General features: G+C 43.1%; 1 protein-coding gene across 2 annotated transcripts in view; it reads left to right on the top strand.

The window, feature by feature from the left end:
• LOC114599940 (formin-F-like) overlaps positions 1-13,977 on the top strand; it is a 134,392-nt gene that overhangs the window by 95,345 nt on the left and 25,070 nt on the right. For both annotated transcript variants that reach the window (XM_077929300.1, XM_077929299.1), the window contains exons 6-8: positions 7,683-7,856; positions 9,358-9,757; positions 11,953-12,115. In XM_077929300.1, coding sequence (XP_077785426.1) covers positions 7,683-7,856; positions 9,358-9,757; positions 11,953-12,115 — 737 coding nt within the window. The remainder of the gene's footprint in view (positions 1-7,682; positions 7,857-9,357; positions 9,758-11,952; positions 12,116-13,977) is intronic.

Here is a 13,977-nt window from a genome sequence, read left to right as displayed (position 1 = left end):
GGCGGATTTCCTCTGAAAGCAAATACTAGCTGCAGAAGATGGATTGCCTTCAGGACTGTGGCAGGGGAAGAAAGGGTTAAATTCCCCCTTCCCTGCTTGCTGTGGTCCCACTCAGTATCAGCCCTCCACCAGCTGATACAATTCCATTTAAAAAAAAATCTTGCATGTTAGATTCAAAGATGCATTCAACGTGTGTAGCAGGGATGAGCAACCTGTGGCATGCTAGGTTTGTTGGGTTCCATCTCTCACCCTCCCTGATCTTTGGCCAGGCTGATGATAGTGGGAGTCCAACAGCGTCCAGAGGGCAACAGGTCCTCCTTTCCTGTAGCTTGGCCTTGAGTCTCTGGTCCTTTTCCGCAGATCTGATCCAAAATGCAGTGGTTTCACGCATTGAAGCCAACTGTTAAAAAAAGAATGACTCAAGCGAAGCGGTATCTCATGGGAGCAATGGGAGACTTTCGTTATTTGTGTGCTTTGCTGCAATACCGAATGAAGGTTAATTGAGCCAGACATGTCTTCAAACACATTTTGGGTGCTTGGGGAGAAAACACTTACTGTCCCACCGGGCTCTTCTACATAGCTGTTTATATACCAAACGCTCCCAAGGCCACCCAAAACTCAGAACTAGCCTTCTTTGATTTCAGTCAATTGCCCCACAAACCCATTGTGTGTTCTTTGCTGTCTCCACCAGCTCCCTTTGCAGCTTGTTGCTTTGTGTTAGAATGGAGGTGTGGAGTAAACCTGGAAAAAGAACAACCTTTAGAAGAAAGACAAGGGATATGATTTGAATTCCTAGAGCCCTAGAACTTCTCTTTACCTCCCTGGCTTTTCTACAGACTATTCCTGGACTTTATATATTCCAACTCAAGCAGTAGAGAATCTTTCACTGGAGAGAGTATTTTTATGTACCACCCCAATCTCCAGGAGACACCAGATGGGGCTGAGCTTTACTCAGGGTTTGGTTTCCTAGGAATGAAGGTCAGCAGAGACTGTGTCGTCTTTAGGATATATGGTTTTATTTACACATATATGCAACCTTGGCATAGGATGGAAGGGTTCACAGCATTAACATTCGCACAGATTTTGCTTCCCTTTTAGGGACTCTCAAAATCCAGTACAGAGCAAACACGGTTCCCTGTCTCCAGTTTTCAGCATCCAGCTTTTCAACTCTCTCTTTCACACACACAACTCTGGCTAAACCCAGTGAGGGTGTTGGGAAAAGCCCACCCATTTGTTTCTATGACAACCTCTTTGGATTTGTAAATCTCGGTACTTAACCAACCAGCCAAAGCCATTACCTTGACAAAGGAAATGATTCGGTAAGCTTGCTCCTATATATTCTACTCCCACAGATAGAGGATCCCAAGAATTAGAAGGGGCCTAGGCCAGGTACTGATTCCCCCCAAAAAACTGACAAGAGAACCAGATGAATTATTCCTATGGCCAGTCCACCTCCCCACCTTTTTCCAAACATTCACCTCTCCCATCATTTCCTGAACTTCATTGTAAACCCTTCTTGTACTAATACCTCTCTTGAAGCTAATATCTAATCCTCTCTTGAAGCTTAAAACTATTTCTTTGGAGAGAAAACACCTGAATTTGCATGCCTAGATTGGAACAGGTATCTCTCTTAGGCCAGTTTTGGGTAACAGCAAAAGCAGAAACATGAAACTGTCCCCCAACACACAAGAGAATTGACAAAGATGTTGGTTTTTTTTGTAACACTAAATGCAAGAGATTTCAGTGGAAAGGGCAAGATTCTTAGTGAGAGGCCTGCTCTTGGAAACTTTCAAGGCTGAATGGTGAAAAAGAGACAAACTCCATAATCTAAACAAAAACTGTAGTGGCCGCAGGATGTAGTTTAGACAAATCAATGGAGGATAATCGTTCAGCCCGGACACTGAGGTCCAGCACCGAGGGCCTTCTGGCGGTTCCCTCACTACAAGAAGTGAAGTTACAGGGAACCAGGCAGAGGGCCTTCTTGGTAGAGGTGCCCGACCTGTGGAATGCCCTTCCAGCGGATGTCAAGGAAATAAGCAACTTGTTGTTGTTTAGTCATTTAGTCGTGTCCGACTCTTCGTGACCCCATGGACCAGAGCACGCCAGGCACTCCTGTCTTCCACTGCCTCCCGCAGTTTGGTCAAACTCATGCTGGTAGCTTCGAGAACACTGTCCAACCATCTCATCCTCTGTCGTCCCCTTCTCCTTGTGCCCTCCATCTTTCCCAACATCAGTGTCTTTTCCAGGGAGTCTTCTCTTCTCATGAGGTGGCCCAAGTATTGGAGCCTCAGCTTCATGACCTGTCCTTCCAGTGAGCACTCAGGGCTGATTTCCTTAAGAATGGAGAGGTTTGATCTTGCAGTCCATAAGCAACTACCTTACTTCTAAAAGACACCTGAAGGCAGCCCTGTTTAGGGAAGTTTTTAATGTTTAATGCTGTATTGTGTTTTTAAGATTCAGTTGCGAGCCAACCAGAGTGGCTGGGGAAACCCAGCCAGATGGGTGGGGTAACAATAATAATAGTAATAATAATAATAATAATGGCTAACGAAGGGCTGCAAGTCATGATGGCTGTGCATTGTCTCTGGTATCAGAGACAATGTGCATGTCTCAATGCAAGTTGCTGGGAACTGTGGGGAGCACAAGTGGGGAGAGGGATGTTTCATTCATGTCCTACTTGCGGGCTTTCCATAGGCACTTGGTAAGCGACCATAAGAACAGGATGTGAAACTAGATGGACCTTTGTCTCGAGCCAGTATTAAGCAGCACTATACACTATTGATTGGGAACTTAATAAGATCTGCCGAAATGTAGCTGGCCACTAAGCAGAGAATGCGAACGGCTGAATAAAGCTTGGCATGTTGTGAGCGTGTCAAAGATTACCGAGATAGTAAGACCGAGAGGACGGCATAAGCCGGAGCAGTCTGAAAGTCCATGATCCATCAGTTATATGAAAAGTAAATACAACTCAATATGATTTGATGCATTTTCATTGTTGAAATGAAAAATAAGCTCAGGGGGACATAGATAAATGGCTAAGCATAATTTCCTTGAGAGATGAGAATAAGAAATCTAGGGTGGCATTCAACGCAGAGCAGAGCAGCTGGAATCAATGGGCATAACACAGTTATGTCCATTCATTTCAATGGCCCTGCTTTGAGTAAAGTCCTCCATAAAGTTGAACATCATATACTGTATACACATATGGCAGTGGTTGTAATTTATTATTATTTTATGTTTTCCCTCTTTTCTTTGTCTAGGTGTACATTTATATTCCTTTAATAACATAAAAGGAGCATTTGGTGAGATTACTTTTTAAAATATATAGCAATGCCATCAACATAAATTGTAAGAAAACAAAACAAAACAAAACAAAAAAACCAAACAAACAAAACAAAAGGGCTTCCCTCCCTCACTAGGAGGATTTCTGCCTTCCCTAATAGAAAGTGCATTTGTCACACACAGGGAAGAATTCAGTATAACCTTATGGCAATTGTTCTGTTGGCACCAGAGTTACAGCCTGCCGGACCAAATGACCCCAGTCTCCTTCCCCAACATGCTGTTCTCTGGACCCACTTGAGCTACTTTTTTTGCAGGGGGGGGGCACAGGGGAGAATGGGGGGGGGGGGACTGCAGAAAAGCCCAATTGTGTTAGTGATGGTCCTTGCACGGGGGCTTCCGCTAGAAGGACTTGCTACCTTAATTTGGCCGTTAATCCCGTTTGGCTTCTTATAATGAAGTTATTGTGCAGTGAAGCAGCGGCCTTGGGTGCTTCCAAATGTTTCTTAATTGTGGGATGAGCATGCAATTTTTTTCACAGCATCCATGTAGCACCACTGGCATCAAAATGCCCACTCCCCTTCATGTGGATTTACCCTTTCTGGTTGAATATATAATGTTAAGTTGTGGGCGAACATATCAGACGACACAGCGATTCTTCCAAAGCAGCTCTTTATTTGTAAGCTGGAACAGAACTGAACTGAGGAGCTCAGTCAGCCTGCTTATATAGAGCTCCACTAGAATGCAACAGTAACCATTTTCTGTAACTAGCCAATCACTGAACGTCACTTTCGATCCTTCATTTGCATACAAACTATCCAATCACTGAACGTCACTTTCGATCCTTCATTTGCATAACTATCTACAGTATCCCCCTGCTGGCCCAGGGTGAGAACTTCAGTACATAACATATAATACGATAAACAACAAAACATCATGCGTAAGAAGCGATCCATTTGCAGTATCTCACCTTGGTTAAGGCCCCATCTAGAAGCACGCTTCGTGTGATTAGCGATGATGAATAATCATATAGTGTCTGAAAAGCAGAGGACACAATAGACTTATTGAGGTGTTCAGTTTCTCACATGAGTGGGAGAGTGAGTCTATATTTGCTGGTCTCTCTTTCTCCATCACATCCCTGTTTCTCAGCCCTGCTGCCCTCCATGTGTTTGAGAAGAAAGGGGTTATGTAGCTCCCTGTGTGATGTAGCACCCTGGTTGCACAGGGTTCTACATTTACACAAATCCTACATACAGTGGTGCCTCGCAAGACGAAAAGAATCCGTTCCACGATTCTTTTCTTCTAGCGGTTTTTTCGTCTTGCGAAGCAACCCCATTGGCGGCTAAGCGGATTAGCGCTATTAGCGATTTAGCGCTATTAGCGGCTTAGCGGGCTTAGCGGCTAAGCTGTTAAAAGGCTATTAACAGCTTAGCGGGTTTGAAAAAGGGGGGGGAAGCGAAAAAAAAAAATGGCGAGACTCGCAAGACGTTTTCGTCTTGCGAAGCAAGCCCATAGGGAACTTCGTCTTGCGAAGCGCCTCCGCGACGGAAAACCCTTTCGTCTTGCGGGTTTTTCGTCTTGCGAGGTATTCGTCTTGCGGGGCACCACTGTATATAGAGCAGGCTCTTCATTTATTTATTTATTGCATTTATATCCCAGATTTCCTCTAAGGAGCTCAGAGTGGCAAGCACGATTCTGATTCTTACAGCAATCCCGTGAGGTAGATTAAGTTGATAGACAGTGACTGGTCCAAGGTGGCTTCATGACTTGAGTGGAGGCTTGAATTCTGGTCCTCCAGGTCCTAGTCCAATGCTCTAACCACTGCACCACACTTCTCTCCCCACACACGGATGGCCATGGGAACACAATGGTTTTTTGTTGTTCACCTTGTGGAGCAAAGCCCAAGTTTGCTTCCTTCATCAAAGCAACTGTTTGGTAAACAGTGAACAATTAAGCTGCAAGTTCTTTGTGAAAGGAATTCGAATGCAATAAGACGGCCAGCTCTGTTCAACAATACAGAGAACTCTGACTCTGCACACAGATGTAGAGATAATGGATGCTTTCAGTTAGGAGTGGTAGCCAAAATGACTTGAATTCTTTATCTTTCAGCTAAGCTTTCAGGAGAGACACTAAATAAATCAGAACTAAACACAAAGGGTTGTATCTAATGCTAATTGTATTCAGACTAGACCCATTGAAAATAATGACCATGACTAACTTTGGCCTATTAATTTTTGTGGGTTTACTTACTTAATGCTTAATAATGCTTAGCTGGATAGAACCCACACAATCAGTAGTCAACTGGAGCCCTCTTGATGCTCCAGTGTTTGCCCCACACTGGAGTGGGGGCTTGCCAATCCACCCTTGAGCCCTAGACTTCATATCCATCTGTAGTGGCAGGGCCTTCCTACATGTACCTGTACATGCAAAGCATCCCATGTAATCCAGAACTGTGCATGATTGTGAGTCTGAGTTATGTGCAAAGATGTCAAAGATGTTCACTTATGTGTTCCATCTCCAGAATGGAAATACAAAAATACAATCAGTGGTTGTTTTCAGTCTGCAAATGGTGGTTAATTGAAGACTCCTGCCCCTTTCCCTTTGCACTCAATTTCCTTTGCACTGAAATGAGCCAGTGTGGTGTAGTGGTTAAGAGCAATAGACTTGTAATCTGGGGAACCGGGTTCGCGTCTCCGCTTCTCCACATGCAGCTGCTGGGTGACCTTGGGCTAGTCACACTTCTTTGAAGTCTCTCAGCTCCACTCACCTCGCAGAGTGTTTGTTGTGGGGGAGGAAGGGAAAGGAGAATGTTAGCCGCTTTGAGACTCCTTCGGGTAGTGATAAAACGGGATATCAAATCCAAACTCTTCTTCTTCTTATTATTATTACTTAAGTATGTAAAATTCTGCCACGGTGGATAGCAAGATGAATAACTTTGTTTTTGTTTTTGTTGGAAGCCAGACTGCAGTGGAATGGAAGCAGCGCTGCATGTGACGAGCACGGGTCTTAATGAAAACAAATTATTTCTGCTTCTGTAGTTGAACTCATCCTCTTCCCTGTATGTCCCCACAATCTGTTCTTGGGGTTCCCTCAACCCTCCGGAGCAGATCTGAGAAGGGCATGGGGGGGGGAGGAGAAGCAGGGAAAGTTCAGTAACTTGATGGGACAAGTTAGTTTGCTACCATCCATTATTTCATTAATTTATGAATCTCCTTCCCATGAGTCTCAAGGTGAGTTATATAAAAACAACTGAAAAGTTTTAAAACCAGTACAAAATATAACAATTAAGAGAGGTTTAAAGCATAACAACAACAACAACAACAACAACAACAATGCAGCCACTTAAAGCAAAGAAGGGCAGAGTAGGGCAGATGGGAGCTATCTTGAGTGTTATCTTTTAATGTAGGGATGGGGAACCTGTGCCGCGCTGTATATTGTTGGACTGCAGCTTCAATCAACACTAGCCAGTATGGCCAAGGGTGAGGGTTGATGGGAGTTGTAGTCCAACAACCTCTGGATAACTAGAGGCTCCCCATCCCTAGGTTATACCATAACCAGGGAGCTGTCATTGAGAAGACCCCTCCCCACTGTTAATAGCAAGAATAAGAGTACAGTTAACCATTTCAAGAAAGACAGATTTGGAGATAACCAGAGCACAGCTACTCTATTTTTGGGCTAGGGAACCTATATCTATTTAGATGTTGCTGGGCTACAACTTTTGTCATCCCTGATCATAAGCTAGGCTGGCTGGAGCTGTTGCTGTTGGCACCTGTCTGTCTTGGGAGATAATGGAAGGGTGTCCCTTTGGGGGTAAAGTCAAACCATCAGAGAGTAGTTACAGTGTCTGCTGGTGGGGCGCAGGTTCCTTATCCCCGGGTTTGTGCAGCAAAGAAAATGTTTTGCAATATCTCGTCTTCATTTTCAGTCCGATGCCTATCCCTGAATTTCTATCCTGAAGTTCTTTTTAAAAAAGAAACCTTTTATTAATTACAGTGTTCATTTCAATTAGAAAAACACAGTTCACTTAATAAATTTAATTGAGGAAGCACAGAGCATTATAGCCCCGTATTAGTGAAACCCTGAACACTTCAAATGTTTCAGATGCCATTAAGACAGACTAGCAATTCACAAACCCTTTTAACCTAATAAATACAAAGCATAGAGCACCAAAATACATCAAAACACTCTAAATGTTTTAGGCTCCATTAATGAGGAATCTTTTAACCTCCTAAGTTGATTCACAAACCATAAAACAATAAGGTCCTTCGCAAATCCTTTTAAAAGAAATTATTTTCACCAGTATGAAATGTGTATTTTTGCATTGAATCAAAGGATCTACATGCACCTAACTACCTGAGTTTGCCAGCACCTTTTCTTTTCTTTTTCTTTTCTTTGTCCTCTAGACACTTTGTTCAGCTGAGCGAACGGGAGCTGAGCTTACATTGCATCGACCAACGCCAGATGGAGACGGTGGCTCCTGTAGCAAAAACAATTAACTTGTCAAGTGGAGATGCAGTTGTCAGCGAGGAGGATGGTTCTGGCGCCTTCATGCTTCGAACAAAGGAAGCCAAGTACTTGTAAGTGTACCTAATACAGCGGAAACAAATGGAATAATAATAAAAAATGGAATAATAATAATAAAATAATTAGTGTGCATGCACACTGAAGAAGTGTGCATGCACACGAAAGCTCATACCAAGAACTAACTTAGTTGGTCTTTAAGGTGCTACTGGAAGGATTTTTTGTTTTGTTTTGAATAAAATAATTTATTATTTATACCCCGCCCAGCCCAGAAGGTCTAAGTCAAGGTTGCACAAGTGGTACCAACGATGCTAATTTATGCTAGTGAGTTTGTGTAATGTTCTGTTGTGGATGCTGTTTAGGGAGGAAGAGAAACACACACACACACACACCCCCACCCACCAAGGTTTCTGAGTAACAAAAAACAGAAAATTACTCTGGCTACATTTGCACCATACATTCTAAGCACTACGATACCACTTTAAACAGTCATGGCTTCCTCTGTAGAATTCTGGGATCTGTAGTTTGTTAAGGGTGCTGAGAGTTGTTAGGAACTCACAGAGCTACAATATGCAGATATTCCTGGGAAGAGAGATTGACTGTTAAACCAGTCTAGAAATTATAGCTCTGTAAGGGGGAATAGGAATCAGTGAGATGAGTCAGTGAAACAAAGCTGTGGGGAGTCATTCATGAAGCTGTTTCCTCCTTGAATTGCTGCATCAGTTTCATATATGTTTGATCACCTTTTCTTGCCAGCTGTAGTCTGCACACACATCAGTTACCACACATTAGATATCACATTGTGACATCCATATACATGTACACCCAAATTCAATAGGCTCTAATATTACCCTGGAGATTGTGTGAAAGAGCTGAAGGCTTGGGAATAAATGAATTGTTAGAAGTTTTGCTTTCCTAGTTTCCCTAAAAGTAAAGCTAGGCATGTCAGATTAGTCACTTGAATCCAGATACACAATTTCGGCATTGAATATATGATTGGATGTGCATGTTTCATATCTAAAATAAGAGGTGCTAAGTTTTCATTACTTATTGATGTGGGAAGGACACTCTGCACATGCTCAAATGCATGTTAATATGCTGGACATATTTCAGTTCCAGTTCCTAGTGGCTAGCCAAGTCGATGTATCTCAATGTCAAAAACATTCTGTTCCTTGCTCACAAACCAAAGAAGGATTAATTAGTAAATTGGCTCACGTGAAAAATCTAAATGCTGGAGATAGTGTTTAGCTGTAGCTGTGTCTTCTCAGAATGTAGAAATGTTCCATTTGACCCCAGAGGCCACAAAATTATACGGAAATTGTTCACCTGAGTCAATATGTTGCAATATATATCTTTGTATCTCAGCATTCTTGTTTCCTTCAAAGTCTTAGCAATTAAGTCAGCCTGAAAAGGTCAGAGTCAGCACTGCTGGCCTTCTTGAAAAGTAAAACTGTCTGTAACATCAATGAGCACGAAACAGAAATGGTTGTGGTTGTGCTTATTGGCATTTCATGTGCACTATTTTGGGTTCACAGACTCACCATTTTTGAATTGTAGATTCCAAATACCCTTTACTGTCCAGAACAACAAACTAGAGGACATTACGAAGCTCCGAAATGAGTGGATGCTGCTCATAGACAGATACTGCTCATTGCCAAAGGGAGAATCCCTGACTCAGGGGAATGTCTCAGAAGTGGTGTGTGAGGAAGCTCACTGCTTAAATGAAGGGAAGATGGAACAGCCCATCTGTTTCGGTTTGGAATCTCCTACAGCTCCAGAGGCTGTGACCTTAGCCCACACTCTACAGGAAAACCGTCCTTTGGTTTCAGCCTTGGGTCAGCTTTCTGGAAGAACGGCAGATGGGAAAGCCCCGCCTCCTTTTCCCAAGTTGCCCAGCCAGCCTCCAACATCAACAAGAACAAAAGCGTTCCACTGGGAAGTAGTTCCTCAGGAAAAGGTCTGAAACTATATTTTGCATAGAACAGGGCGCATACAATCCATGAGTGTTTGATTCTCTGTTGTTGCAAGCTGTCATAATCATAATGTGGTTTAACACGAGATTTTTCATCCTTCTACAGAATAGAAATGCTGTCCATGTAGGAATTTAGCAACAAAATAGAGAAAGCAAGTAGTACACCAGGGTGACCACTGAGGTTCTTTCCAGATGTTTTGAACCAAGCCTCCCATTGTTTCTCAGTATGGGAGTATGGGAGAAATCATCCACATCTGGAGTACACCAAGTTGGCTACCCTTGTAGTACATACACCATGTCCTCTTCACATGCCCATTCAAATAATCCTGACACTTTATGTGATGTAAGCCTCCTTCGCAAAGGAGAGTATTGTGATCATGGTAGGCATTTAATGGAATTAAATTGGCTGGTGGGGAACCTATCCTTGCTGTCTTGAGTTCCTTAGGAGGTAAAATGGGCAAGAGACGATCACCATTGGTTAATAAATAAATGTTGGGAATAATCTATAACCATAGTCCCTATCCTGTTAGAGGAGGGCTGAGCAGAAGCAGCCAGCATTCCACAGATCACGTGACAGGTGGGTGGATCTGGCTACCTGCTAATCAGCTGATGGCATCGGGTGCCAGGTAATGGTAACTTCAATATGCAGCTGCAAGATTCTTCCTTTGCAGTCCCAGCTTGACCTGCAAAGAAACACGGCCTGAATTCAAGAAGTCAAACTGCAGCTGCAAAAATTCTACCTCTGCAACTATGGCTTGAATTGCAACGGAATTTTCATTTGAATTCAAGTCAGGTCTGCAAAAGAAGAATCAGGGGTCCATTTAGAGTGAACTCCTGATTCTCCCTTTTGAATATGGTGCTTTTCCAAGTCATGCTTTTACCCATAGCTGAAGTCATCTGATGCTGGGTGATGGACAAGTGGCTGTGGCTTGCCTGACATGGCCCTTGGGCCAAGTGGGAATAACTTGTGGGCCTAATTAGGACCATAGGCCAGAGGTTTCCCACCACTGTCCTAGATATAATGACTCATGATTCATAATCACCCTCTAGCCCATTGAGGGATGTGGTAGCACCAAGCCACAGAGAGGTCATGATCCTATATCATGAGTCAAGCTCTTTTATGGCCTATTTAGATGGAATCTCCACCCTGCCCCCTGCCCACATACAGTCCCCTGGTAATCATTCAGTTGGAGGAATACAGTGAAAAATGCTATGATGGAATTCAAGTTCTACATGGATTCCTCAAAAAGAATCCCCAAGCTCTTAGCCCCATGGGAATCTATTGTCTTTTTATGGTTACAACTGTCCATAAAGAATGTAATGACTACCATTTACACATCACTGGGTGACCTCAGGAAGAAGGTACTTGCAGTTCCTAGGACTCCTCCTATATGCTCAGTTAGGTGTTACAATACCCAGTCAGGAACATGGGATCCTACTTGGATGTCCTATAAGATAGTTATACCTCACCAAATCCCATTTTTTTGAATCATGGAATTCTCTAGTCTTGGGCTTCTCGGCTAATTATTAGCCAAGTTTGGTCTTCACTCATAATTAGTTTAGCCCCAGTTTCAAAACCGGCATATTACACTTCCATGGTTGACCCCTTCCCTTTGTGGCTGAAACTTACCTGGCAGCAGTGGTAAGGAGGGCTGTTGCAACCTTCATTAGGCCATTATTAAGTGACAAGACTGGTGGGAAATGTTGTTTCCATGGCCTTTGAGGTCCTCACAAATATCCTGGAAACTACAGGTCACCAGAAATCAGCTACCAAAAGATACATAGGGTATCTATAATTCTGAGGGTTCCTGGTGCTTTTGCTGCATTAAGGCTACATTTCATCATTGCAGGTATGCTTTCTTCAGGGATGGGGGAATGTGTCAGAGAGCAGTATGAAGGGTCTGCAGGACTCATCATATTCCCTAGTGGTTGGAGGATGTGTTGGGAATGGGGATACTTCTCATTGCTTTGTGTGTTTATAAAAGCATCACTGTAAATATGACGAAACCTGGAGCTTGGAATATGTGAGCTTAAAATGAACTAATTTTGGACATGAGCTGAACTGCATGCAAAGTAGCTTGCATTAGGTAAGCTCATTCCAAATCAAGCCTTGGGAACTTGCCCGTCCTAATTATAGAGATGCCATGACATATTTACTTACAGCTTTTTAATATTTTTAGATAGAGAAATCTATCTGGACATCCTGCCACCTGGGCCAGAAAACCATAGATGTGGCTCGGCTTCACAACCAGTTTCGTATTCAAGAAGTGGTGGGAACTCATGGCAATGAGCCTCTCCCGACACAACAAATTATGCTAAACCCAAAAGTTGCGCATAACTTCAGTAAGTGTGAAAATGTCACCTTGCTTACTAGGAGTAGCCCCTTACTCGTGAGTCCTAAGATTTTTAAGAGGCTCAGAAGGAAATGCTGCGGAATTTCAATGGAATTTCAATAGTTATAAGAAGAGCAGTCCATCAAATGTTATCCGGTGATCACAGAATCATTGCCATAAGAACACAAGGAGAGACCTCTTTATCAGACCAAAGGTCTACCCAGTCTAGCATTCTGTTCTCCTAGTGATCAAACGGATGCCTGTGGGAAGCCCACAAGCAGTTCATCAGTGCAATAGCTCTCCTGTAACAGATGTTTCAAGGAATACTGTTGTCAGGTGGCTGTTGCGGTTGCTCGAGAGTAACCAGGCAGGACTCCGACCTGTGTTTTACAGGCTTTATTTTGGTGCAAACTATTTAAAGTGAAGAGCCCCAAAGCTCATGTCTGGCTCAATCGCTAGCAGAATCTGGTAATGGTCTTTTTTTGGACCTCCCCAACATAAGAGTTTTGTTACCCCCAAACGTCTCCTCCCCTCTCTGCGCCTCAAACTACTGCGCAGGATGGGCGATGGCAAGGGCGTGTTTCCCTCCTGTCTGGCTTGTCCAGAAGGCTCCCACCAGCATCCTCTGGTCCTTGCATCTCTTCCCCACTGGAGGTGGGGCTTTCCTCCTCCCGGAAGAGGAACTGCTTCGCAAGATTTTCGGAGGCTCCCTGTAACACAACTGCCCTTCTATTTCTCACCTCTGAGCCGATGGCAGTTCCCTGACAACTGTCTTTGATCCTGAGGTAGTACACAACCATCGTGACAAGTAGTCATTGATGGCCTTATCCTCCATTTCTAATCCCCAATTTAAGCCATCCAAGTTGGTGGTCATAACTACATCTAGTGGTAGCAACTTATGTAGTTTAGCTGTGTGCTGTGTCAATGAGTGCTTTCTTGTTGTCCTGAATCTCTTGCCATTCAGCATCATCTGCTGACCCTGAGTTAGGAAGCTGCCTTCTACTGAGTCAGACATTGGTCCCTCTAGCTGAGTACTGTCTACACTGACTGGCCGAGTCTTCACAATTTCAGACAAGGGTCACCCCCTGCCTTTTCTGGAGATGCCAGGGATTGAATCTGGGACCTTCAGAATGCAAAGCAGATGCTCTACCGCTGAACTTTGGTCCTTCCTTCAAGTACCAATGGATGAGTCTGTCAACATCAGTTTCTCATTTTTCCAGTTTTTAGTTCTCCATATTTCTCCACCAATTTGTGATTTTTTAAATTTTTTTTTAAAAATCCACATGAAAATTTGTAGACATTTTGTATTCAGTTTTGACAAATATGCCTATTTTTGTAAGCAAATTTCTCCCATATATTGCACTTTTGCATGTTGTTTTCACTGCTGTGTGCTTTTTAATGCATGTAGGCACACATTTTCTGCTTAGTGGACCGTACTGTAAAATTCAGAGAAGTGCAAAATTCAGAGAAATACAAATTTCAAAGGATAGTTTGTGTGTAAGCTTGAAAACTGCACCTTAGGTAGTTTCTCATTAAAATACAAACAAAACCAAGTTTCTCCCCCATGCTTACTCAAAAGTAAGCTAAATGCAGCCAAAACAGTTCACCCTGCCCTTTATAATTACTCCAAATTTTCCTTTGCTCTTTGATAATTTTTGAATGCATTTCCCCTCTCAGTATTGGAACATGGTCAAGAAGAAATGGGGGATAAAATTTTGGCACAACACCCTAAGTGTATGTGTGCTTTATAGTACTTCCCAGGATCCTTTGTAACACTTGAGGCGGCTGCGCAAGGGGCCTCCAGCAAGTAAAATTGGAAATCCTTTGTGTGAAGTATAAACCTGTGAAGGATTTGCATGAACTAAAATTGGA

This window comes from Podarcis muralis, chromosome 5 (assembly GCF_964188315.1).
Source record: "Podarcis muralis chromosome 5, rPodMur119.hap1.1, whole genome shotgun sequence".
Classification (NCBI taxonomy): Eukaryota; Metazoa; Chordata; class Lepidosauria; order Squamata; family Lacertidae; genus Podarcis; species Podarcis muralis.
Note: the sequence above shows the minus strand (reverse complement) of the source record. Positions and strands in the feature narration are given on the sequence as shown.